Consider the following 27,373-nt stretch of genomic DNA (forward strand, 5'->3'; position numbering starts at 1 on the left):
GGGCTTTTGCGCTATTTACACGCGTAGCAGGAAATGAAGAGACGTGCATCATGGGAGATGTAGTAACATTGCAGAAGGTGGCATTCTATGTTGTTACAGCATTTCCCCAACGTAGTCAATTAAAGTACATTTATTTGATTGTTTTGTTTTAAAATAATTTAAAAAATGTAACAAATAATTTAAGCTAAGGTACAAATTAAACAATTAATTGTTTATTATAAGACGTGGATGTCGTCCTGTAATATAACCAACACCATGTTTGTACATATTGTTGATTTTTATTATGAAGCATTCAGTGTCACGCATGGTTGATGTTGCAGATTCTGTATCTATCTAATTATATATATCTAGGGTAATATATCAATCAATGGGGAGTGGCACAGGCCCGCCCTTGCGGCTAAACACTTTCTATTTTCAGTCTAAACGCAGATTAAGCAACCAGTCGTGTCCAGACTGCCATCCTAAATAGGCCGGTGTCATTTGTTGCTATTAAAGTATGTTTCATTTCATCCAACCTTTCTTGATCAGATTACTCGCTTCTCTCCGGTAACCCCTCCTCCAGGGACTCCTGCAGACTGTGTACGTGCCACACGACTGGTGCTAACTTGAGCTTGCGCTTTGCCGCTGCACAGCGCACTCCCAGTCATTTAAAAACCTGTTTCACTTATGAATGTGATGAGCGATACCCCCCATGACTGTATATAATGACATATTGATCTGAACTTAATTTTATGCTTCATAAAAATCTAATAAAAATGTTTTACAATATGCATTCTGATTCCCATGTAATGCCCCCTGGAGCGCAGTCATGAGCTTCATAAACCGCCCACTAACAAACTAATGAGTATATCATAACATCTATAACATAACAAAATATTATTTTGTTGTGTGAAAGGAATTTCACACATGCAAGCCAGGAATGGGGGCAGTCTGTGGGTAAAACACACCGAAGTTGACGTTGACTGATGATGCCTTCGGCTGCTCCCTTCAAGCTCGTACATTCGAGTTTAACGTGTCCGCAGGTCATTTGTGCCTTTTGCAAGTAGAGCACTGATTATGTTTTGTGTTGGTATCGTAGTTGTCTGTTTGTTGGTTTGTTTGTTGGTCTGAGGATTGCTGTATGGCACATTATGAATTCCTGAAAGGACTAACAAACATATCTATCTATTTCGACAACTACAACAATGTTCTTGAAATGATTTTCAAAAGATGTTGTATTTATAAATCAAACTTGTTGCAGCTAACAGCATAAAATTAAAAACTGTAATAGGCTGACTTTCCACATTCACAATTGTTGAGCTGCCTTTATTTTGCCTTAGTGCCAAGTATAAAGACAGGTCTCTCAGACCCTGGACAAGGTGGCAAAGACAGAAAGAAAGGTTTGCTAAATCAATACTTTTATTTCTACCAACCATTAATGCAGTGGTGGATCAAGTATTCAGCGTTTTTACTCAAGTAAAAGTAGCAATACTAGATAGAAAAGAGTTCATTACAAGTAAAAGTGCTGGATTTAAAAGTTTTCCTCAAGTATGATTAGGCTATAAATGTATTATGAGCAAAAAAATAAAATTAGGCTTACTCATCATGCAGGATATTCCCTTTTAGATAATTGTATTTATTCCATGTAGCATTGTTTCTTTTTTAATAGAATAATTTACATTATTAGATAAGTTCAGATTCAATAATGCAGAGGATTTACTAAGTGGGAGGTGGGCCTCCCCAGGGGTGCTCCAAACTGTTCAGGGGACACTCAGTGAATGGAAGTGATATACATATTACATATATACATTATCAAAAGGAGACCACATAGAATAAACTACATGTGTGTACGTGTAATTTGGCATAATTTAAAGTTCAGAGATACAGTAGGTTTGGGGAGTTTTCCCACTTTCCCAAATTCAGAAACTAATAAATGCCATAGGACAGACCTCGAGACAGGTGGAGGTTGTGTGTGTGTGTGTGTGTGTCAATTGAGCTAAGACACACATATATATATATATATATATATATATATATATATATATATATATATATATATATATATATATATATATATATATATATATATATATATATAATAATTAGGCTGATGGGTGTCTATGGGATCAAATAACATAATCATGATCCCATAGGCTTCCAGGAATTGAGCAAAACTAAGCAAGTAGCCTAAACTAAGGGTGTGTGAGCAGGTGCCTTTTTTCCAAGCATTGTCTGTGGGGGGTCTCAATTAATGTGTTAATGTCTGAGTAGTATTGTGATGAGGTATCTAGTTGGTGGAGTTAATTTTATGTATTTTATACTGTTGGGTAATTTAATCTATAGCAATGATAAAGTATAAAGTAGCATAAAATGGAAATGCTCAAGAAAAGTACAAATACCTCAATTGTACTCAAGTATAATACTTGAGTAAATGCGCTTTCAACCACTGCCTATATGTCTGTGAATATGATTTATAGAGGATAATCAATGAGGCTGGGGCCGACGGGTCAAGTCAAGAGGACATTTATCACTTTTTTATTGATTGACCAGAGGCGGTCTGTAGCGTTCACGGGCAAGGACGTGCCCTGATGCGCGACATGACATCGAACTACCTCCACGTGTTTCGAGCCCCTTCATGAGCGGTCATCTGTCCAAAAGCCCTTGAAGGCAACGCGAGGGGGGGCGGCGCTTGTCTGTCAACGTCAGAGCAGGCTGGCCCACAGACAGGCTGAGCTCACACTGAGCGGCGCCATGCACTACGTTCGGACCGACAGCTAGCGAGCAGATATGCCTCCTGAAGATCTCCACCCAGCCATGTCTGCTCTGTCCAGGCCGCACATTGTCGCAATATTTCACTGATACAAGATGCGAAGAGGGAATACGTGGCCCAAAATGGCGGGGTTCTGACTCTTATTTTCAGTCTCGCTCGGTGTAGCGTGGCACAGGCAGTGGATCGTTTCCAAAGTTGTCGGTAGCAGTGCGCGTGTGAAGGATCGGACTTAAAGGCGCAGCGCACCCGGTTGCAGCCTAAAACATGGAGAATCAGCAGCAGCAGAGCGATTTGGAGCGAGATCGACAGTACTGTGAACTTTGTGGGAAAATGGAGAACCTCCTCAAGTGCGGTAGGTGCCGGAGCTCCTTCTACTGCAGCAAGGAGCACCAGAAACAGCACTGGAAGAAACACAAGCTCATTTGCAAGGAGGCGGACAAGGCGCAGCTTCCCAAACAGACGACCGAGCAGGCTGCGCCGTCTGGGGATGACAAGGCACCGGAGACAAGCCGAGAAAAGACGAGCCCTGATCAGGCGGACAGTGCGTCTTTACCGCAGACCACACAGACAGAAGCACCTGGGCCCGGGGACAGACCGGTAGAGCAGGGGTCCAACAACACCGCCACACCTAACGGACAAACCAGCTCGACCCCTCAGAAACTCGCCACGGAGTACATAGTCCCCTGTATGAACAAGCACGGCATCTGTGTGGTGGACAACTTTTTAGGAGCGGAGACTGGGCTAGGCATCTTGGAGAACGTCAAAGCCCTGCACAAAACTGGCAAGTTCACAGACGGACAGTTGGTCAGCCAAAAAAGCGATTCCACTAAAGACATCCGAGGGGACAAAATCACTTGGATAGAGGGGAGGGAGGCCGGCTGCGAGAAGATCCGCTTTCTAATGAGTCGCATGGACGACCTGATAAGACACTGTAACGGCAAACTGGGAAACTTCACGATAAACGGAAGGACCAAAGTAAGTATTTCAGCAGGTGGAAACACACAACCAGCATTTGTCATACCTGAAAGGCAGTGGTTTGCAGTGCTCCGTTGTCCCTCAGGAGCCGCAGGTCTGCTGACTTACACCTGCCAACAACATTGTGGGTTAAAAAAACACAGTAGTAGTCCATACTAACAGATAAAAAGAAAGTTTTGCAGGAATCTGACCCACTCAGCAAAAGTCACAGTAAGGCTGGTCAAACCTGGAGCTTTCAGACATATCCATTCTGTCATCAGGGCACCATTAGGTTCTATATCTCGGTGCTGTTTGCTAATTAGACCTGACTTTAAGTGTAAGACACTAGTGACCTCCTTCTGACTCCAGGTTAAAGCGTGGCTAATGCCCAGAGAATTTCCTCAACACAAAGCAGTTTATGCATTTTAAACAACAGGGCTTGCCGAAATGTATGCATGTAAAAAAAAAAAAAGAAAGAAATCATTTGCACAACAAATGCGTCACAAGACACCAGAAGGTACACACAGGTGCAGCCAGTTGTAATAAAGCAAACAGATACTTGAACTAATAAGCAATAACGTGTAGCTTTGGTACATTATGTGTCTGCAGCAGCGTCACAGTAAAAAAGTCCAGTGAAAAGCAAGTCCTGAAGCAAGGAGGAGTCCCTTAATATTTGCTGTTAAGCGGCTGCAATTATGTGACACACACTCACACACACAGGTGTTTTATCTGGAATACATGAGTCTGCTTGATTTAAAAAAAAAAAAAAAAAAAAAAGTAATTTTCTTCACAATATATTAGTGAATGCATATCTGGGTGTATTACTATTCTAATGCACAATATCAGATTTAATTTTCAGGGTCTGCACTCAGTGTTCAGTTTATTATGGACGAATAAGCTGAAATGAATGCAGTTTTAATACAACAGTGCTGCAATACATCGTACCTTCATAAAGGATATAATGGTACGGTTTCAGTGAAACTGCTTTAGAGAGGGGTCGATTCAACTTTACACTCATTTTAGAGGCTTTAGTTTGAGAGGTGGTTCTAATATTTAGTCTGCCCTTGTTGCTAAAAAAAAATAAAGGGTGTGTTGACAATATATTAACAACACCTCTCAGTATAGTGCAATGCAGTTAACCAGCAGCACAACGTAGAGCTTCCAAAATTACCGTAACGTTAAATTAACACCCCTCTGAAAGATTTCTTTTAACAAAACCTGAAATCAAAGACAGAATCTGATTTAAATGTGAGAAAATAGTGAACGATTAAGAGCACAGTTTCCTAAAGTAGATCCCAAGTTCACATCTCCATCATTGTTTGTTTTTGTCCAATCAACCACACAAAATCCCGAAGATATTCACTCCACAATCACAGAAAAACAGTAACTGACTTAAATTATAATTCAGTTATCAAAACAAGCAGATTAGCTTTGTTGATTGACTAATTGATTGATCAACTTATCGTTTCAGCTCCGCGGGGCTGTTGGATTATAATGCATTGTTTTCACGCGTGTGAAACTGTATTACACGCCGCGGCCCTAATAGACACGGGCTGCTGCAAAACGCACACACCGAAATACGGACATCCTGCTCACACTTGTCAACAGTGTGCATGTATAGTTACATGACAAATTTATGCTCTTTCTTCTTATAGAAAAATAACAGGATGTGTGTGTGTGTGTGTGTGTGTCAAGGTGCTGCAGCCGCGAAGGCAGCATGGAGTCTTATAACTGCTGCTGAATCATCAGCAGGGACTGACTGCAGCCTCTGACCTCGCCGTAGAGAGGCTGCAGACTGAAGGAGTTTTGCTGCAGTGATAAATTCAGCTCAGTATCTCACACATACGCACACTTGGTGGGACAGATTGTTCCTGTGTTGCAAAGAAGACCTGCCTGTTTCAAGGTTGGCAGTGACTGGGAGACTAAACTGTGGGCAACGTCTGTTTCACTGAGACGTGTTTTCTAAGAAAACGTCTTACGTGATGGGAAGTCTCATTTTCAGGCCGGTTCCTCTGAGACCCTGAGCAGCATGTGTACTTCTGAAAGTTGTCCTAACACCTTGGTGATCATTTCTGACTCTTTTCTAACTGCTGTATGCTGTTTTTGTTTGTTGTTTTGTAAAAAGTAAGCAGCCTACCAATGTCAACCTTACTGCAGCGCAGCTGTTGGGTTGCGTGTGACCTCCAACTCTTCTTTCTCTTCTTCTCTAGTCACCATGACCTTGTGGCATGAGACAGCCCCAGGAGGAGATGAGCTGCTCTCAGCCTCTCCACTCTTCCCTCTTAGGGGGAAATACTCTGAAGTAGACTTTCACTTCACTGACTAGAATTTAAGCTGAATCCCTTTTCCAGTGCTCTGAAATGCAAACCAGTTTATTAGGTACACCTAGATAAAACAACGCAGTCTAAAACACCAGCTCCACAATAAATCCTTCATTCTTGAAGTTTGTAGTGATCAGTTTTTGGATACACTGTTTTTGTGAGGTGGTAAATCAACTTTGTCATTTTGGAGGCTGCAGTTTTTCTTGCATGTGTTCATGTCCAACACATTTATATTAACATGGTTGGTGTTGAACGTCGGGGTAGAGAGAGTTCAAAGTTGTACCTTAAAAGAATTAGGATAAGCAGGTAAAAGCGATCCTCCTGAACACTGTGCTAACCACACTTAGGTCACTGACTGTTTTGTATTTGTCACCTTATAATGTACTGTTATCACAGATCTTTCAGTAAAAGAGCACACACTGGATTGAAGCCGGTGGCCTTTGCTTGCTTCATATATTTGTGTTTTCTGTGCTGGCACAGCGCTCTGGTTGCTGTCCGCTGTTATTTTTAGGCTGCTCGTTCTGTCCATTTCTGCCTCACTGGGTCTTAGGAGAAATGAAACTTTTTTTTTTTTTTTCTTTTTCAGAAAGCACATTATTTCAGTGAGTGGTCAGGTTGTGCAGTGGATCCTCACAGCTCGCCACTGAGTCAAACTCTGCTGAGAACTTGACTTCCTCACCCACTGCCCTAGTTGCCTTGGCAAACACACGCCTGGACTGTGACCAGCGAAAATCAGCATGACTTGCACAAATAAAAGGCGGCCAGTATCAATGGCTCAAAGGGACACCACACAATGTAAGCACAATTTGCATTGGGTCAGATAGAGGGAAAAGATTTTGCCCAAATAGTTATTTAATGTCATTGTTTCCATTTCCCCTTTTCACCTGATAACATTGTGTGAAGTCGCAGGCAGCGGGACATTTGTTTCTCTGCAGCTCCAGCATATTGAATGCTCGCTGATGCCATTACAGCATTATCAGGGAACATATAATGAAGTTTGTAGCAGAAGCATGATTGTCCTGTCACTGACTCGTTGCTCCCCACTGAACGTTACTATGTCCAGCATGTTAAAACGGTAGCTTACTAAGCGAAGGCTCTATTATAAATACTCCTTACAGCTGGCGCACAAGGCTAGAATTTACAGTTGTAGTTTATAGTATGTTGTACATGAAACATGTTAACTCTGTCTAGTATGCCATTTTGTATCTCAGGATTAGGGCTGGGCAATAAAACAATAATGATGATTATGGCATGATATAATTTCCCTCAACAATATAATGAATGTTCAATATATCATCAATAAATATTTGCTTCTATTCATTTGAATCACAAACAAATTAGCACCTAATATTTTTATTAAAATATTTATTTAAGAGGCCTGAAAAAAGATTAATCATATTTGTTGAAAAAGATAATAGTTTTAAATGTTCTAACTCAGACTTGAAGTGATCCACTGTTTGGCATCAAGTGTTTGTCACATTCTGACCATAAAGAAAAGTTTAACCACATAATTAACCATCTGGTTTCTTCAATTTTCAATCAGGAGCAAAAATCAGCCTTTAAACTTGAAAGAAATAATTATTTGACATATCTGAGATATATATATCGAAAGATATGAAATGTTTTTGGCCATATCGCCCAGCAGTAGAGGTCAGTAATAATGCAGTAATAATGCTATTCAGTTAGCTACATTTATATGAAGTAACATTAAATATATGCATTTCAGTAATACCTACTTGTTTGGATTGTTACAAATACTTTGCTTTAAACGGTGAGAAATACATCTTGTTCGTTTTACAATCGCATCGTAGCACTCATAATCATTATGAGGTGCCAAGAAATTCCCACCCTTGAGGTGATGCATCGAGATATCGGATCGTTGACCTGATAATTTGTCTATGAAGATTCTCAGTCATCCAGGTCATAGTTATCCAATATCTTCAACCAAGTCCGGTTGCCCTTTACTTTAACCTTCGTTGAATTACCTGATAATTGTAATCGAATCGTGAGACCAGTGAAGATGTACACCCCTAGTATACAAGTCAATTGTCACGCCATTTAACTCCATCCCACAGCAGCGAACAGCTGTCAGAAGCAGTTTAACCTAAACATATTATACCCCAGCGTTGTGGATGACAGTAAGCGACTGTTTTTTACTAACAATTATTTTCATTGTCGATTATTCTGTCGATTATTTTCCTGATTAATTGATTAGTTGTTTAGGCTATAAAATGTTAATCAAAGCCCTCAAATGTCTTGTTTTGTCCACAACCCAAAGATATTCAGTTTACTGACATAGAGGATTAATGAAACCAGAAAATATTCACATTTAAGAAGCTGGAATGAGATGATTTTTCTTAACCAAGAATCACAAAATGTGGCCAATAATTTACTAGGAGACAACTAATCGATTATTGGATTAATCGTTGCAGCTCTAGTTTTTATATTTTTACACGCTGAGTCATTTGTTGCGTGATTTGTAATGTCACAGATTGACTGTAGACATGTGTTTTCATAAGGAAGTTGACCGTTGACCTAAATCTTAAAGCAGGTTAGAGGAAGTCATGAGTTGACGGACCTCTGAGTGTCGGAGCTGGCTGTACATTATGCCATAGGCTGTGCGAGCCGCTCCTTCCTTCCGCCTTCAGTACGAGCATGTCGTAGTCAGCACCTTGCATGCCACCTTTTTCCTGCTCATTGTTTTATCAAATACAGTAAATATTAATCCAATAGTGGAGTTAGTCAGAGCACAGGCTCACCCATCGTCCATGGTCGAGTATGAGCCAGTCCTTTCTGAAGCTCCTTCGTAATCCATCCAAAATACTATTTGCTATTGTAATCTAACGTTGTATATGTGATAAAGAAGGCCGGTATGTTGGATGTGGCAGGTTGTATAGTTTTAATATGTTTCAGATTATTTATAAGAGGCATAATCTCACAGGTACTTACAAGCAAAAGTGAAGCATTTACTGGAATTTGATTAAGTCCCGTTAAATACATTTTATTCTGACTTTCAGCACATGTTTACTATGCTGCGAGTGTCAATGCAGGACCTGACCCTGATCCAAGTGGAGCTTTGAGAAAGAGGACTTCTGTTTTTGAATGTTCACAGCTGTAGTTGAAGACAGGGAGGATTTATGGTGAGTGGAGCATGACATCAAAATAATTGTGCATTTAAAAACAATTTGTAAAGTGATTAGGACGGTTTGTATTGCATTAGTTCCATACAGAATGTTTTTGAAAGATATAAATTAATTTATCACATTTAGCCAATTTTAATAAGTATAATTGTCACTGTGTTTCTAAACCCCAAAGAGAGGGGATGGTTGATATACTGTAGAGCTTTTATTACCTGTCTCTACTTTGTTGAAAGTGGCCAAAGCAACAACTTCTTCCCTTCTTAACCAAAATGGTCAGTTTTTCAAGTGATCATTTTTTCTGTGCTCGAACTTCTACCACTGGCAAGAGAAAGTATCGGTGACTGATCCAATTACAGAATGAGATCACTTGGCTTATTCAGCCAGACAGCAAGACATCACTGCATAAAACATCACTGCTCTCCTAGCTGAATGCAACAACACCCGTCTGATTGCAGGGCCGTGTTGAAGATGAGCTGATGCCCTTTTATCAAACTTTATCCTATGTGATTTTATGACGAGTGTAAGAGTAGAAGCCTGGTAATGTTATCCCAGCACTGAGTTTAGTCCAGATGAAGCATTAAGCAGCTCAGCTATTCAGAGCAGAGTTCAGCTATGCGTTTATCTTTTGTTTGTCACTGGGAGACACCAGCGGAGTGTGCTGAAATGTACAAGGTCGACCACTTTACACAATCCCCTTCAGAGTATTTGCGTAATGATACCAGAGATTGTGCTTGTGTTTCCGCTGCAACATGTTAAGGGTGAAGGGTAATGCCACTGCTGCATATGTCCCTCCATTGTTTACAGCCTATCGTGAAGAAGAAAAGAATAAACTAGGTTGTTACTTTAAACAGGGATTTCCTCTGGAGGCAGCACCACTGTCTGACAGATAAAACGGTGAACTATCCGGGTCTGGGGCCCAAACTGTCTTGGTTCCCACACTCGGCTGCACTACAAGGTCTCCATCCCAACTGTTTGTACTTGTGTTTGGATAAGCATCTCTTCTGTGAAGTGAGCAGACCCCTCGCAGCTTTTCCTTTTTCACTCCACCCCAGTTCATGGCTCACATCTGCGCTCGAACCGAGGATGCACTGATAGTATCACAGTGATCAGGTCAACGCGAGGTGAGAATTATCGTAAGTTCTGTTGGGATTGGGGTTGTTTGATGGAGCAACTCCCCTCTTTCAAAACCTCCAAAACCAGCAGCAATGAGCAATGTGAGGAAAATGCCTGGTGAGATATGTAGTGCTGCTGAAACAATTATTCAATTAATCAATGACAGAAAATAAACCAACAATTTTGAGACCCAATTGAGTAATTTATCAAACAAAAAATGTAAAGCATCTGGTTCCAGCTTTTCTGGTAGCAAAACAAGAGGTTTAGGAATTATTTTAGACTGGACCAGCAATACCGGAGACTGACCCGTCCCTGAGTGACAGGATGAATAGAGTACAGGGAGAGTTTGTAGTGCTTATCTGCCGTGACTTTCTGCTCCACAAAATGAAGGTGATGATTAATGATAGAGTACATGCAAATAACAAATAATAAAATTGAAAAGCGTACTTTTAATCCCTTACTTCACTTTATAAATAGGCCGTTAGAAGGCAGGTTTTGAAGCTTGCCCTTTCTGTCTGACTAAATTCCTATTCACCCTTATGTGCAACTACGTGGCTGTTTCTTCACTGGTGCACCACTTGGCACAGCGTTATAAATCCATTAGATTTAATAATGGAATTTTCATTGTTTATGATTCTGCGGTCCCTGGCAAAACTACAAGCGTACCACAAATGGTTGTATGAAGCAGAAATACAGAGGCTGTCTCTAGGCTCCACAGAATCCTTCACATGCACACATTTTTGTTCTGCCTAAAACTGCAAAGAGGTTTGCATTTTGGACAAGGGATGGAAACTCTTAGCTGACTTTGACATCAAAAACACCACAAAAAACACACTGGAGTTTTCTACTGACCTCATTGAAGTCCGTGTCAGTTCAAGCGCTTCCCATTTCAACAGCTGCTGTGTCTCCTGTCTTTTACTTACTAGTTATTTTGTTTATCTAAATAACTTGTTATATTAGAATAAGTCATGGACTGGCAAACCAGCTGCATGTCTGATTTAATCACCCATTTCACTCAACCATGGAGACCATGGAGAAATCACTGTAATATTTCTATTGTAATAACCTGTTAATAACCTCCTTAGCATTTTTTTAATATTAAATTGAACTGCACTGAACAAAATTATAAGCGCAACATTGTTTTTGGCCCCATTCATCATGAGCTCAAATATTATTCACAAATCTGTCAAAATCTATGTTAGTGAGCACTTCTCCTTTGCCGAGATGATCCATACACCTCACAGGTGCGGGCCACAATAAAAGGCCACTTGAAAATCTTTGAGTTCAGCTCATAATGAATAGGGGCAAAAACAAAAATGTTGCATTTATAATTTTGTTCAGTGTAGATGTAAGCTTTTGGTTTACATTCGGTTTTACTTTACATTATTACTACTGTGGAAACACTAGAACACAATCAAATCCTTGAACCAAACTGCATACATGTAGAATACAACATTTAGAAGAGCAAAGGTGTGTGTTTTTAGTTTAGTAAACCTGAGGGTCTAGCCTCACATAAATAATGTTAGTCCTGCTCGTGCTTGTCACGTCCCATCCAGTTCAGGCTTGGGTTGCAGTTGTCTGAGACAAAGTGAGAATGAGAAAGAAAAATAAACAGTAGCGCACGACTTGCATGGAACGGATCAGTCTCTCCCACACAGACAGGGATCCTCTGTCTATAATCTCAGATATGAAGTGATGGAGTCAGATACGTTGAACTATTGTAGATGCCCAACAAAAACCTAGTTGTGATCAAGACTGTTACCATGTATGTCGGTATGCCAAATGAGCAGAGAACACAAAGGACAGCGAGAACACAACCGGTTAACCGGAAATTGCATCAAACTTGTTTTGATGAAAAGAAATTCGTTTTTAAAGAAAAACGACAATATATTATCTAAATGACTGATGTAGGGGCTTGGTAGTGGATGCAAACTGTTAGTGGTTATGATGTCATGATGCTCACTTAATGTGTATCTGTGTCCTAAAGTTTGGCTTTCATTTGGCCTTGTGATCTGGTTTGATGACCTCCACCTCGCCCTCAGTCACTCTTTGCCTGTAAAATGCCAGTCTGCCTCTGAAGCCATGCCTGTGGAATGTAAATATATAGCACGGCAAGCGAGGTCAACCTCCTAATGAGGGCCACGAGGAACGCAAAAGAATAAGTAGCTGAGGAGAAAGGAAACGCAAACAGGGATAAAGGTCAGTGGTGAAGATGATAGGGAAGAGATCCCCACCTCCCCCCACAGTGTAAAAGTGCAAATTTTTGAAAACGGCATATTAAAATAGAAGAAAGGGAATATTAGGGTTTAGCATACATGTGCGGATTGATTTCCCTCCACGTCAGTACAACCTGCTGCGCCTTGATGCTGTCTATGTAGCTGCTGCATGTTGCACTTTTCATCAAGGTCCTAGCTCAAAGCCATCTGTGGTTCTCTGAATGAGGGCTTGATCAAAAGTGGTGTCTCTTCTACTGGGTTTCAGCCTGCTGGGGCCACATGACCACATCCCATGACAGGCAAACTGGAGTTAAATAGCACTTCATACAAGATTGGCATTTGCAGATACTAGCTGATCTGCATTCCAGTTGCATGTGTTTCCTGTGGATAATTTTTGTATACTATCTTTTATGCCGTCTGTAAGGCATCAGTGTGATTTGTTAATTTCTACTTTATTTTGCCTTTTTGCTAAAATCCACACTCTATTACTCCCATTAAATACTTTTGTTAAGTTTTTGAGAAGGCTTAGTTTGCCAAATGGCTTATTCATCAGGTACATAATTGTGCTGGAGTTAAGCCTTCCTGCAGTAGATGAAGCTTTATAGGGTTTCCACAGCTGTCCAGTCGAAGGAAATGAAAGGCGGAACAGCTGTGTCCGAGTTTTTGTTGAGTGCCAAGCCTCTCACACCTTCAGTCAGCCCACACACACACCCGCGCATGTCTGAATCCACACAAACACGCTTTTCCTAGCGGAGAGTGTTTACCCATCTTCAGCCTTGCAGCAGTCAAGGGTGGGAGGGGTGACATAGCCAAGGATCAGCCAACCTTCCTCACGCTCTGCACGTAGCACAACCATTAAATACTGCTCCCTCTGGAGGGAGGCCAGGAGTCAAAGTTTACAGCAGTTCACTCCTCCTCCTGCTCCAGCCCCACCCCTCTGCTTTCTCTGTCTGTGCCCCTCTCCCCTTTTCTCCCCTCCTCTCTTTTACTCTCTCACTCACACACACACACGGAAAAGCTTAGTCTATTACGTCTTACTGGCAGGAAGCCCTTTTGTCAATCACCCGCCTTGATTCCCAGCAGCCGTTTCTTCTGAGACCCACCCTTTTATTTTTTTTTTAAATTTTTTTTTTTTAAATATCGATAAGTCGGTTTGTGCAGCCAGAGCAAGACTCCCCCCGCCCCCCATCCTTATGTTGGAGTTTTGTTGTTTTTTGGCTTTGAAGGCCCTGATATGTGCATTCCAGTGGTAACCTGCATCACTCAAAAGATGTGAGCACAATGTGGACTGACGCAAGCAACTACGGTCAGATCCGCAGGAAAATAAGACTCCAACGTATGTGTGATGTGCATGTTTTTTTTTTTTTTGTTTTTTACACTCACTGAGTGTTGCAAGACTTGGAAAGAATTTGCACGCAAAGATTTGGCAAAACAGTTACCATATAGTAAAATACAGTAAGCCTTTCCAGAAGTATGTTGACCAACAGGTGTGATTCTGTTACAAGCCAGATATTTTGAAATACATAGTGTGTCCTATCATTTCTCTGTGGTCAGGATAGCTTTTCAAGATTCAAACACAGAAATTCTGAAATTATTTCACCTGGCACAAGACCAAGTGTAGGAGTTTAGTCTGCTGTGAGTGTTTATAATAATGTTGCTATGGTTAATGTTGATCCAAGTGCGTGCAAGAATGTGGAGAAAGCCTTTAGTTTCTCATATCACTGCTTAGACAGGGTGTATGGGGGCTGAAGTCTGTGCATTTGTGCACACTATGGTGAGCGCTAATGAAACAGCGGAGCTGGAAGACCGGCTGCAGGTTCCTGGTCAGTGAACATCACAACAGCAACGGAGAGACAGTTGTGTATGAGATGAGGACCGTGTCGGAGTTGTGCCACTGTTGCAGCGTAACTTTAATGGATGGAATGGAAACATCCAACATTCTAAGGCATATTAAACTTACATCACCCAGATGCGCCTATCACCGGGAGGAGGGAAAAGTCTTTATCCCCGCTGCTTTCAAGTCTGTACTATATTTCAAGCAGTCTTTAGATGCAAAATCACAACAGGATTAATAATCACTGAATCAATTGGCACCTAGGCATATTATATTACATTACCTTGTCTAGCCAAGGTGTAACTAATTGTAACAACTCAAACTGCACAGTGTATTTGTAAGTGTTCTTAGTGCAACAAATATGTATTCATTTACACATTTACTTTACACTGGGGACGCTGGGGACATGTCTCCCATCACTTTTTTAAAAGCATTTGTTAAATATGTTCTGAAAAATGGCCTGCAATAAGAAATGTTGCAAAGAAACGAACAAACAAATGAAAATGTTTTGAGAAAGGTTTATTTGCACAATAAGAAAATATGCAGTGCAATGTAAAATAAACAAATGTGCATGTCCAAAAACAGTAACAGATTACTGCATTAGATTCTGTTTGAAATGTCACCTGAATTTTCAGAAAATGTCTCCAGAATGCAGGAAATTAAGTGTTTAATGCTAGAAATTTTCTAGGGGAGGACCCCCAGACCCCCATTTATATCAGCATTGAATATTTCGTCAAAATAGTGTTGAAATATCTTCTTGTCTTGTTCTAATGAACCCAATATTGTGCATCGTGCATGTGAGCTAAGTGTATCGTCACACCCCTAATCTGTACCCCTATGTCCCCACCACTTTTCAACACAAAGTGACGTCCTTGATTCATTTTATGTTATCAGAGTACAAACACACCCCAGAAAGCTATAGTGTATGAAATATGAATGTGAGTATCATAATAAATATTTTATTAAATTCAGGTAACTTTGAGGAGGAATTTTCTCAGGCTTAAAATTCATACAGATTTTCCATTATACAACACTGAAATTGGCATTAAATTTCATCCTTGGTGGTATTATAAAGGTCTTAAAGTCTTAAATTTAACTTGGAGAATCCTGGCGCTACCATGGGAGAAGAAAGCACATGTTTTTTTCTCACAGTCTGCCCCGGCAATGTGCGAGTCCTCACTTGTGTGTGTCTTATTCCCGAGGGACTTTCTGCGGTGTATGAGTGCGTTCGTTCGTTCGCTGTTTACAACAAGAAGTTTACAAGAGCTCATAGGGGTTCACTGCCAACACCCAAGCAGATCATGCGAGTCTTAATAGAGCAGGAAAAGGCGAGGGGAAGTTGACGTGCAGCATGATATCTCCGGTTTATTTTCTCACTAGTTTAAAGTTTACAATGAGGCAGCTATGTTGTAAGCAGCCGCTGTCAGTCTTGGTGCAGGTGAGGCAAGGACAATGCCATCAGGCTGTGCCAAGACCGTCTGCTGCATCCGAATCACGGAGCTGCTTTTACAGGCCCAGTCCTGACTGACTGGAGCCACGCTGGCCGTTGCATTTGCACTAACACACATCATTTTAATGCAACCCTGACTCTTTCTTTTTTATTTTCATGCAGCACTTCTGTTGACATGTTTAAGAGATCTAAACATTGTATGCATATCTGCTTTTACTAATCATGCTTTTACATCTTCCTGTCTTCAGGCAATGGTGGCGTGTTACCCTGGAAACGGGACAGGATATGTGCGCCATGTGGATAACCCAAACGGCGATGGGCGGTGTGTCACATGCATATATTACCTTAATAAAGATTGGAGTGCCAAGGTATGTGAGTGATGTGTGGAGGAAATGCTGTTCATTAGTACTAGATGATGATTATTTCAATTTGAACTTGAAATTGTATTTTTTCTAATATGCTTTGTTGCCAAATAACTTTGCCAAATAATCGCTGAAATAACAATGAAAACAAAATGACTTGCATAATGGCCATGTGTCTGGTCTTCATATTCCTGTTGGGCTTTCAGTCACAAGCAGAGTCAGCACAGTTCTTGTTTCCATGGCAGGGTCGTCACCCTCCATCCTGCTTTATTCCACACGCCACACCCGAGCAGAGTCAGTGGTAGAGGTTATGTGTCAGTACGTGCTGTTCGTCCACTCTCCCTGTTTATAATCCCATTAAAGATCCTGCTAATCCAGCCACACCCAGTCACGGAGAAGAGTGCCCCCATGCTACCTTCTACACATATATTGTTCCTTGAATTCGCACTGGGTGACACAAATGGAGCGAATACGTAAAATTCATGTGAGTAGAGTGGAGTAGGGTGACCAGATGGCAATGGGTAAAATTCGGGCCAGGAAAGTCGGGAGTGAGCATGGTCACATGGCTGTGGTGGGCGTGGCCTCCAGTACGTTACTTTGAGTTACAACGAACGGTAAAATGCGTGAAAGTCAAAACTCAATGCTAAAATGTCCTTTCATTATGGAGAACACCTGCTTGGAGTATGTGTTGCTTAAGGGGATGCTCAAGACAAAGGACAGCAACTTGACATACTGAGGGAAAGCAAATCTGCTTTTCAAGGCTTGTGCCCAAAGCTTGCCTGCAGGGTAATTGTGTGACTCAAGGTGAGGCAAGACCTCTTTCAGAAGACAGGACTCGTTGTAGAGCTCATCCATGTCAAAGTGTCTTCCATTTGAAGGGCAGATACAGTTGTGGTCAGGTGCCAGTAGTTTATTTCCTGTTTTTTTTTTGTTTGTTTTTTTTTTCTTGAGATTGAAATACTGGAGAATGTACAGATATCAAGTTTTGGCGACATTGAACCACTTCTCAAGGTATTGCTCCACGGTATTTTTAGAAACTGAGGAAGTCTCTCCTTGCGTCCCATCCAGTCCCATTGACAAGAAGTAGCTGCACACAGCTGGCCAGGTGTTGGCCAGTCTGGTATTTGCAGGAAGTATACTCAAACTATGTTTTTGGACATGGCGCAGCAAGTTGGGTACTTCATATCAACAAATTCAAACATTTCTTTGAGGGTGGCAACTAACTCGGCAGAGCAGTTGAAATGATGGAATCATTTGATCGCTACAGTCATCTATTTCCAGTGCATTGCTGATACGTTTTACTGCCTTGTATATTATGTGGACAGGAACAACTGTAATTGCAATTTGCGGGCAGGATCTTGCTGTTGTGTTGCTTCAGGTGTTGGTAAACAGAGTGTCTTTTGCCATAATTCACAGGAGTGTTGTCAGCTAAGACTGAGACATTGTGAATGCTGAGTTTGTGTTCTGTTAAATTCTGAGGTAGGGGGTTTGTGCATCTGCGCTCTTGGCTGCCTATTCAAAGAAATCTATCTCTGCTTCATTCCTCGCTCCTCCGGGTTCGGCAGTAACGTTTTTGCTTTTTGGCTGTAGGTTTACCAGGTCCCTGGACACCAGGCTCTGTGACAGCTATTGATGGTTTAATTTCCCTCCGTAAATGTTCATAATTCAAATAGGGCTGGACCCGAATATTCGACCGTTGGGTACACATTAGATTTTCAATTATGAGATTTGAAGTTTTTTTTTCGTGCGCCTGACCTCCGCCAATAGCAGTGAATGTAACGCTCCAGTTCACATCAGAGGGAAAACAAAATGAAGCCCTCAGCTGTGTGTGAGCACTTTAAACTGAGTGACAGCAGTAGTGTGAAAGTTATGGCGTTTATTAATTTTACAATTGCTGCAGAGGTGAACCTTTGATTATTCACTCTTAATTACTATCGAAGCGTCGAAGCTCCAATGACATTCGGGCCAGCTCTAAATTCAACAGCGTCGTAGCTAAGTGTCGCAGTTACGAGTAGTTGTTCATCAATTTGCAGAAGTACTGTACACCTGAAAAATACCTCCATTAGATTTGAGTGACCATAACCTGACAACTTTTACTGTTCATCTTATATTGTGCACTAGGCAATATATACTCAGCTTACTGAGACCAGCCAAAGCTGTCCAGTATTGCTGAAACAACATTCATTGTAGCATCTCAACTGTATTCCTGACACGCACCTCCCCAAAAATCTAACTATACGTTGCGGTAACGCAGACCACAAAAAGTTTAATTAGTTGGCTTGGTAGCATCGCATTTCCTTCAAGCCCCCAGGAAGTCAACTTTGAAGCCAACTTTACTAGTGGCCAAACCAGCGGCTGTAAAATGGTGGATACAATTTTTTTTAGAGCGTCACAATCCCAGTGAAATGACAGAAACCAACGCACAAGTATAAATACTCAAGATGACATGGCTTCGGCGCAGACTTGACACAGAAGTATAAATTGGTCTTAAGAATGGGCATCCAGGAGAATGCAATAATCACCTCACATGACCTAACTTATCAATGTTAGTGTTAATTCAGTATTTGAGGGCACCTCAATGCCAAAACGCAGCTGCTAGCCTGCTGCAAACGTTCTGGCTGCTCATCCCTGACTGACAGAAATTGCCAACCTTTCATTCTTCTCTGAAGAGCTCGTGACACAAGTAGACGAGAGATTTTCTTTCAGACTTCCTCAAATATTTGACTTCCAGATCTGCCCATGAAAATTACTTATTATAGGAAATTATGCTTTGCCTGTCTGTCTGTCTTCTGGCCACATCATACGAAACCTAGGATGACAATTTTTATGTGTCATCAAACAAGCAATATGCAAGTTAGGCACCTGTCTTCTGCTGTGGGAGTGTAGACAAAATAACACCCAATTTAACAGTTCACCATTGTAAACACTATTACCGAGGTTGAGTATATTGCAGCCCACAGACGTACTGCATGTCCATCATGTCCCGGTTGACTGCTTGTTCCTCTTTGTTTACCCAGTTTGTTTTGCATTTGTTATCATGATTTTCAAGATGCCCTCCCTTGACATACACAACAAGATTACATAACCAGTAGGTACAGTAAGTTTCTTTTGTGACCAATGTACCTGCAAATTGGGCTCGGATGACTTGGCCTCTTTGGGGTATATTAGGTGTCTCATATTGCTATGAAAACATGCACATCAAAGTGTTGTTACCATGCTACACCTCTTCAGCAGATGCTGATAAGTGGCATTCAGCCTAACCTGTGCCCCACTTGTGTAGCAGTGTTTTGCATTATATTATCTATCCTGTGTATGCCGCAGCACTTGCTTAATACAGTTTTTGCCTGTTTGTGTATACTTAGTCTGTTCCTGTTGATACTGCCCTTAATGCTAATGAACTAAACTGTTGGATGATTTTTATTGGGATGTTCGTGCACAGGCTTCAGTGATTCAAATAAGCCATGTTATAGAACCCTGGTTTCTGATTGGCTGTTTATGAGGCTTGTGTTGAGCTGTCTTTTTTAGAATGTGGGTTGCCTGGATACAGGGGCTCCATGAGAGAATGACATTGCTTTGGAATGTTCCAGTTATTTACCCCCAATTTTCATCAACATGTCGCCTCAACTGCTTCACTGCTATGCAAAATAATTTTGAAAAAAAAAACGTAATACTGTAAGTCAAGCATTTATATATAATATTTCAATATGCAGTTCCTTGTATATAATTGTATAAAATAATTTAACAAAGTATCAATGCTTAATAATCAGAAGGCACAAGGTAGTTTATTTATCATTTTACAACACAAGGTTGTATAACGAAAAGAAAGTTTGTAGTCCATTCATGCTGCATACACAAAACGTAACGGGTAATGAAATGGGTATTAAAATATGGTAACATAAATAAAATGAAATACAACAATATATACAGTTATTTATATACAATCACCGGCCACCCCTGTTAGCTAAGAACAGGAAACTGAGGCTACAATTCATAAAAGCTCACCAAAATTGGACAATGGACGACTGGAAAAACGTTGCCTGGTCGGATGAGTCTCGATTTCAGCTGTGACATTCAGATGGTAGGGTCAGAATATGAAGTTAGAACCCGGTACTAGCAAGGTGTACCTAATAAATTGGCCAATGACTGTAAATTCAGTTGTCAGTCACGTGACATGCGCGGTGACTTGGAGGGCAAAACAACAGACCAACATAGCGGCTCACACCACGACTCCCGACGTCACGTGAAAACTATGAAAACAGACACATAGACACCCAGAACATTCTGCTGTGCATTTTTTGAAATTTGTGTCTGGGATGAATCTAAACAGCGGCAACAAGATAATAAAATGGTTTGGTTTGAGCACCAAGCATCATCAATGTAAAACACCTCCACCTCCTCTCATCTTGCCAGAGCCTTGTGCTGGCAGCTTAGAACACCTGACCCCTCTGTAACAATGTGGCACAACAGTCTCTGATTTCCGTTGCTTAGCGAACATGAGTCCCATTTTGTCCAGAATGGACCTTTAGGAGCAGAAATTACAGCACCTTTAGCACCATAACTGTATATTCTGTCTATCATTTTCCGTGCACATTAATAGTTATTTAAATGGTGGTAAACAGAAACACGTACAGGTAATTGACATGCACCTCCCGAAAAACTACATGTGGCAGCGACGCAGACCGCAAAAATGGCAAAATCACAAAAAGCGATTGGTCGGCTTAGTAGCATCGCATTTCCTCCAAGCTGCCAGGAAGTGCTTTCTGGTCAGTGCTTTGAGGCTAGTATTATATGGTGGATACTTTCTTTTGAGCATCACTACCCCCTGCGAAATGACTCGTTTCTGTCACAATTTGATCCATTAGGTCTGATAACATTTGGAAAGTCCAAAGCACAATCATTATTTTACCCCCATTCAAGTTAGCGGAGGGCTAAACCGGATGTTAGCTGGCTCATCGGCAGTAATCAACGCACTGGAACATAGAAACCTTTCCGTCAACTAGCAATTTGACGGTGTAATTGCAGAGCAACACAGACACCAACCCGTGCATTGGTGTCTGTGCGTGGTATCAGCGTTTAATCACCGCTGGAGTATAAATCAAGTGCCCCTTCTCTGCTTTTGATTTACTTTAATGAGCTTTGGGGAATAAAAAATGCACACAAATAGAGATGCGGGTGACAAGAAATTGTCCTGCGAAATGTTAGGTGCATCAGTGTGAGCAAAAAAAATTTTGGTCGCACTCTGGAGCCCTTCTGGTGGAAGCAAAAATCAACGTGGCAGGAAAGGAATCAGCAACTGGAAATACTTTGCTCAGTGTTAAAAGAACAGATTCTGTGCACAGTATGTTTTAAGGCTTCTGCACCCCCACCCAAAAAATAAAAGCTATTCAATGTTTAAATGTGTAAATATGGATACTCTGTAACTGCTGATATTTTATGAAACACTGCACTGAAAAGAGTGGAATAAAATGCTGTATTTTAAGATGCAAAAGTGCAATGCATAACATTTTTGCTGCACTAAGATGTATAATATCCATCCAATTATTTTCTAAACTGCTTGTCTTGCTCAAGGTTGCAGGGGCTGGGAGCCTTTCCCAGCATGCATTGGACGAGAGGCATCTCTATCAGAGCTGACACTGTCGAAACATGCAGGCACATTCACACCTTTAACAGTCACGATTACAGTGTTCAGCAATCAGTAGTCACCATTCCTGTCATAACTGTCCAGCCTTAACACTATCACATGACATGACTTAAATTGAAGATAAACGATTTTTACATAATCAAATCTACATCTTACATAGTGAGGAAGTTGCAGTGATTGTCTCTATCTCATAGTCCATCTGAATTTACCAACAGTTGAACATTAAATAAAGTGTCAACAAAGATTACACAAGTATGAGCCCTCCAGATTTATAAGAAACTTTGCTGTGCATGATAAACATTCTTACTGTTATCTGTGAGTAGCCCATGTGACTTCGTTTTGTGAAAAGTGCTCTCAGCGGGGATGGGGGTGTCAGGTTTGACTGGATTTTATGTGTTTAACTTAGACAGGGTGTCAGACATTAAAAGCTGTAATGTTGTTCCATCGCTGGTTCCTCCACCCACTAGAAACGCAACTCAGCATTTCTCTTAATGATCTTAATACTGGTCTTTTCATAACTGTCTACAGTTCTGGGTGTGGGCAGTAGCACTTTGCAGAACTTTCATAGTCTACTAGTACTGAAGTAAATGTGCATGAACTTGCAATATATGTATGTCCAGATAAGATTGTTGCCATGTAATTGTATGTATACAGTCCCAAATCACAAATTTGCCTCAAAGGGCTTGTCTTTTCTGTCATTTTCAAAAAGAAGATATTGCAGGTACAATGCACAGTCCACTGAATCTGAAACCTTGAAATAATGGGAAGTGGATGTTACAGTTATCGTCCTTAAGATTTCAGTCCTGGTTGATTTGATGACACTCATAGTCAATAATAGCAACTGCGATCATATTTCATGCTGTGCATGGAAAGTGCCTTTCCAAGTACAGCAGGAGTAACAGGAGTCGGTTGCCTGGTTGGTTGAGTTGGATGTCCAGCCTGTCGCCTGCAGTTGTTTCATTACTATTTAAAACTCCTCTGACAGAAAAATGCAGAAAATATCTGTCAATTTAGAAATATTACATATAGATATTTATATATTTGTCTATAGATTCAGTCTATCAGAACAGTCACAATCAGCACCACCACTGTGACAAGTACATTGCGTTTCCTGGCTTCTTCACAATAAAAGCTGCCCTTTGTTTTTCCAGTTGAATGCTTTTGACTAGATCCAAGAGGAAATGTTGGGTTTGCATTTTCACTGACTTAATCTAGCCGTGCTACAGCTGTAGGAGAGTGCACAGTAAACAGCGGGGCACAGTAACTCTGGGATAACATGTCTGCGTTGTTTCCTGTGAATCCCTCCTGTGTAGGTAGGTTATTTGACTGCACATTAACAATCAAACCTATGAGATAATTAATAGATGTAAAAACAAATGAATGGCTATTGCAGATTAAGATAAATCTTTATTGATCCCCAGCGAGGAAATCCGGTTGTCGCAGCAGCACAGGGACAGCAGTAAGTACAGATAAATAATGAAAGTCAAAATAATTAAATAATAATATGGTATATAAAACTAAAATAAGAAGAGGAAAAATACAAAAATACAAACTTGAAGACTAAATTAAAAGGTAGTGTGATTAATACCAGCAGAGTCAGCAAGTGTATGTACAGTGCACACGATATGATTAAGTAATGGTAGTATAAAAAAGAATATAGTGCAAATGTAAATTATTAACCTAATATAGCATAAAATATGTACAGCAGTATATGGTGTAACATGTAGCAATATTTAGCAATATAATGGAATACAATATCAAATATAATATGGTATAGTATAATATATAAGTATAGTATATAACAAAATATATATACACACGCACGTCAATCAACTATAACATTATAACATTACAATATGAAGTGAATAACACTGATTATCTCGTCACCATGGCACCTGTCAGTGGGTGAGATATTTTGGCAGAAAGTGAACATTTTGTCCTCCAAGATGATGTTTGAAGCAGTAATGGCTAGACGGGCTGTTCCCGGTCTGCAGTGGTCAATACTTATCAAAAGTGTTCCAAGGAAGGAAAGGTGGTGAACCGGCGACAGGGTCATGGGTGACCAAGGCTCAATGAAGCACTTAGGGAGCGGAGGCTGGCCCATGTGGTCCAGCAGAGAACTACAACTATAGATCAAATTGCTGAAAAATGAATGCTGGTTCTGATGGAAAGGTGTCAGAACAGTCGCAGGCCAGTCAGGGTGCTCATGTCACTTCACTGCCGAAAGCACCTCCAATGGGCACGTGATCATCAGAATTGGACCACGGCCTGGTCTAAAGGATCACGTTTTCTTTTACATCACGTGGGTGGCTGGGTGCATGTGCGTTGCATACCTGGGGAACACATGCCATCAGACTGTACTATTGGAAGAAGACAAGCCGGCGGAGGCAGTGTGATGCTTTGGGCAGTGTTCTGCTGGGAAACCTTGGGTCCTGCCATTCATGTGGATGTTACTTTGACACGTACCATCTCCCTAAGCATAGTTGCAGACAATGGGTATTCCCTGATGGCAGTGGCCTCTTTCAGCAGGATAATGCGCTCTGCCACAAAGCAAAAATGGTTCAGGGATGGCTTGATAAACTAATGAGTTCAAGGTGTTGACTTGGCCTCCCAATTCCCCAGATCTCAATTCAATCGAGCATCTGTGGGATGTGCTGGACAAATAAGTCCGATCCACGGAGGTCCCACCTCGCAGCTTAAGGCCTTAAAGGATCTGCTGCTAACGTCTTGGTGCCAGAAACCACAGCACACCTTCAGAGGTCTAGTGGAGTCCATGCCTTGACAGGTCAGGGCTGTTTAGGCGGCAAAGGGGGGACCTACACAATATTAGGCAGGTGGTCATAATGTTATGGCTGCGATAACATGCTTTGCATCCAGTGCCACAGCAGTGTTCTCTTATAAAAAATAAAACCTGCGGTGATGTCAAAACCAGTTCCCACCTAAATGACTACACTGCAGATCAGTGCTGCTCAGAATTATTGTAGTAAGTCGGTGTCCATTTTGGGATACATACGTTTGATTGCAGAGTTTTAAAATACAGTAGCTTGATGTGGGTCAGAAGGTCATGTTCTGCAGGCATCCTGTGTTCACTCTAATCCATACATCACCAGGCCCGCACACTGAATGTTACTACCAATGTGGTTGTACGTGCAGTCGAATAACTGTTACAATCAGCAGTCCTTGAGCTGCTCATGTGTTGCGGGGGGGGGAACACACTTCTCCTGTCTTCTTTAACTCTATTGTGCTTTATTTAGTTTTATCACACCACCGGCATTCCCCCTCATTCAAAGTAGTATAAATGGGAAAGCATTACTCCACCAACAAAGGGTGTGAACCGTTTTTGCTCTGCTAGTTCGCGTGTGAAGAGAGGGGCCTATCATATCAGCTGTGTGAAAGTTTAAACGGCACGCTTGCAGCAATCTGCTTTTCCACTCTCCAGGTCCTTTATCCAGCCAGAGCAGTTTTCCTGTGGGTTATTCTTCCTATCCCTGCACAGGAAAGCCGTCCCCCGCTGCTGCTTCCGATCCTGAGCTTTCCTCCTAGCCCGAGGAGTCAGACAACCCTTTCCTTACCATTGTCGTCCTATGTTGATGATTTTAAAAAGCCTAGAAGATAAGAAATATATTTAAGTGGATCTTTTATTACTAATAAATGCAGTTTTTAGGAGGCCTAATCTGAATGTTTACCTTTGAATCTGGATGAACACGATAGGATTTACACCCACGAACGTGATCACTGCAGAGGCTTCACTTAGTGTTTGCTTCCTACAGTCTCTCTTTACCTTCCTGCAGTTGCTTTGTCCTGATTTGTATACATGACGGGGTTGTTTCTCCTTATTCTGCCCTTCCAGGAACACGGTGGCCTTCTTCGAATCTTCCCAGAAGGAAAGGCCCAGTTTGCCGACATAGAGCCCAAATTTGACCGTCTGCTGCTGTTCTGGTCAGATAGACGGAACCCTCACGAGGTTCAGCCCGCCTTCGCCACCAGGTCAGCATCCAAGTCTCTCCAAGCTCACAAGCTCAGATGATCGGGCCTGTGTGGAAGTGACTCATGGTTCTAATTCTGTCTCCACAGGTATGCCATCACGGTGTGGTATTTTGACGCAGATGAGCGAGCCAGAGCTAAAGAAAAATACTTAACGGGTAGGTTTTGATGTACAGACTACACAGTCCTGTTGTTTCAGGCCCATAGAGTGTGTTTTAATTTTCTCTTTGTGTGCAGGTGCAGGAGAAAAAGGAGTAAAGGTTGAGCTCGGCAAACCATCAGATCCCAGCTAATGGGAAGCCTGCTTCCCCTACAAACGGCCATTAAGTGCTCGGTCCTACGAAAGTGGCCTATAGAGCGCATGTGCGTGTGTGTTTTACATGGCAAAACTGCAGACTTTTGCTTGAATGTGTGGTATATCCATGCTTATGGAGACAAAACAGTCAAATACAGTGATTTCTGTTCATTTCCAGCACACCAGGGCAACACAGCGGACCTTGAATGTCATGACATTGTACTGAAAGGGATTGTGTTTTTGTTTTGTTTTTTCCTTTCATCTCTTTGGTGGAGAATGCTTACGTTACAGCAGACATCAGAAAATGACTTCAAACAGGAATTAAGCTTGCAATAGAGTGAATCTATTGCATATTGGTTTTCACAGTTAATTCCTTAAAGGTACAGTGTTCTGCATATGCTTAATGTGTTATGCTTTTCACATGGAATCAGCTCTTATAAGCTACTGTATGGCAAAATGTGCTTGTTTGCAATAATATGAGGAACGATCTGAATTAAAAACACCATTTTTCTGACAGAAATGAGTTGGTCTTAGTTTAAATTCATTCATTTGCAGCTCAATAGATGCCAAGTCTCTCATTTGTGGCCTTGTTCCTCCTACTCCCAAAGAAAAGAACTTGTTTGACACTCATTTAAGGACAACATAGTCTACATACTGTACATATGACTTGTGGTTTAAGGACAGGCGCAGTCCTGTTTGCACTGCAGTTTCATGCTGCCCTCTGCAGGCGTACAGTGTAATGCACCTTTTATTGTTTCTCATATTCTGGACACCAGGATAAATAAAATAAAAAAAAATTCTTTAGACTTGGTGAGGGAAAAAATACATACTTAGCTTCAGGATAACAATCAACAAATTCTACTTTTTCTACCCCTATCAGTGTGATTTCTGGAATTGTCTGTACTAGAGCCTACTCCTAAAATTAATTAATTTGATTAACTATTTTAGTCAGTGCCAGTAATGATTTAAAAGTTTTAGTATAGTGATCTAGTGGTAAATGACACAATCAACCAGTATTTAATTTAGTGGCTTTATGTTTACACTTTCTGCATTAGATAACACATCAGTGCTCTGATAAAGTGAGTCCATAATCTGAAACATTTTAAAACCAATGCATTCCTCTTCCAAGATAATCTCTTAATTTAAGGCTTGCATGTACGTTGTTAGAATGTTAGTTACTTAGTTTTAAGTTTTAAAATATTAATATATATTCTGTAAATTTCCATGGTACATAATGTATTAAGGCTTTTAGAGTGAAAATAGTTCCGCACTAGTGCAAAACGTGTCCGGCCTGCTGGTCTTTTTGTTCCGCTG

The 27,373-nt window shown here is 41.1% G+C and overlaps 1 protein-coding gene across 1 annotated transcript; it reads left to right on the forward strand.

Moving 5' to 3' along the window:
• The first annotated feature begins 2,696 nt into the window (after window positions 1-2,696).
• Window positions 2,697-26,579, forward strand: egln1a (egl-9 family hypoxia-inducible factor 1a). The gene is made up of 5 exons (XM_046070850.1): window positions 2,697-3,724; window positions 16,026-16,145; window positions 25,631-25,767; window positions 25,855-25,922; window positions 26,002-26,579. The coding sequence occupies exons 1-5, from the start codon at window positions 3,014-3,016 to the stop codon at window positions 26,055-26,057; spliced, it is 1,092 nt and encodes a 363-aa protein (XP_045926806.1). The 5' UTR covers window positions 2,697-3,013; the 3' UTR covers window positions 26,058-26,579.
• The last annotated feature ends 794 nt before the right edge of the window (window positions 26,580-27,373 follow it).

The sequence above is a fragment of the Micropterus dolomieu genome, linkage group LG15, assembly GCF_021292245.1.
Source record: "Micropterus dolomieu isolate WLL.071019.BEF.003 ecotype Adirondacks linkage group LG15, ASM2129224v1, whole genome shotgun sequence".
Taxonomy (NCBI): Eukaryota; Metazoa; Chordata; class Actinopteri; order Centrarchiformes; family Centrarchidae; genus Micropterus; species Micropterus dolomieu.

Excerpts from the sequence above, each read along its gene's own strand:
- egln1a (XM_046070850.1), top strand. The coding sequence starts at position 3,014 with ATGGAGAATCAGCAGCAGCAGAGCGATTTGGAGCGAGATCGACAGTAC. Across the intron at positions 3,725-16,025 it reads CGATAAACGGAAGGACCAAA|GCAATGGTGGCGTGTTACCC; the intron begins GTAAGTATTTCA and ends TCCTGTCTTCAG. Across the intron at positions 16,146-25,630 it reads ATAAAGATTGGAGTGCCAAG|GAACACGGTGGCCTTCTTCG; the intron begins GTATGTGAGTGA and ends CTGCCCTTCCAG.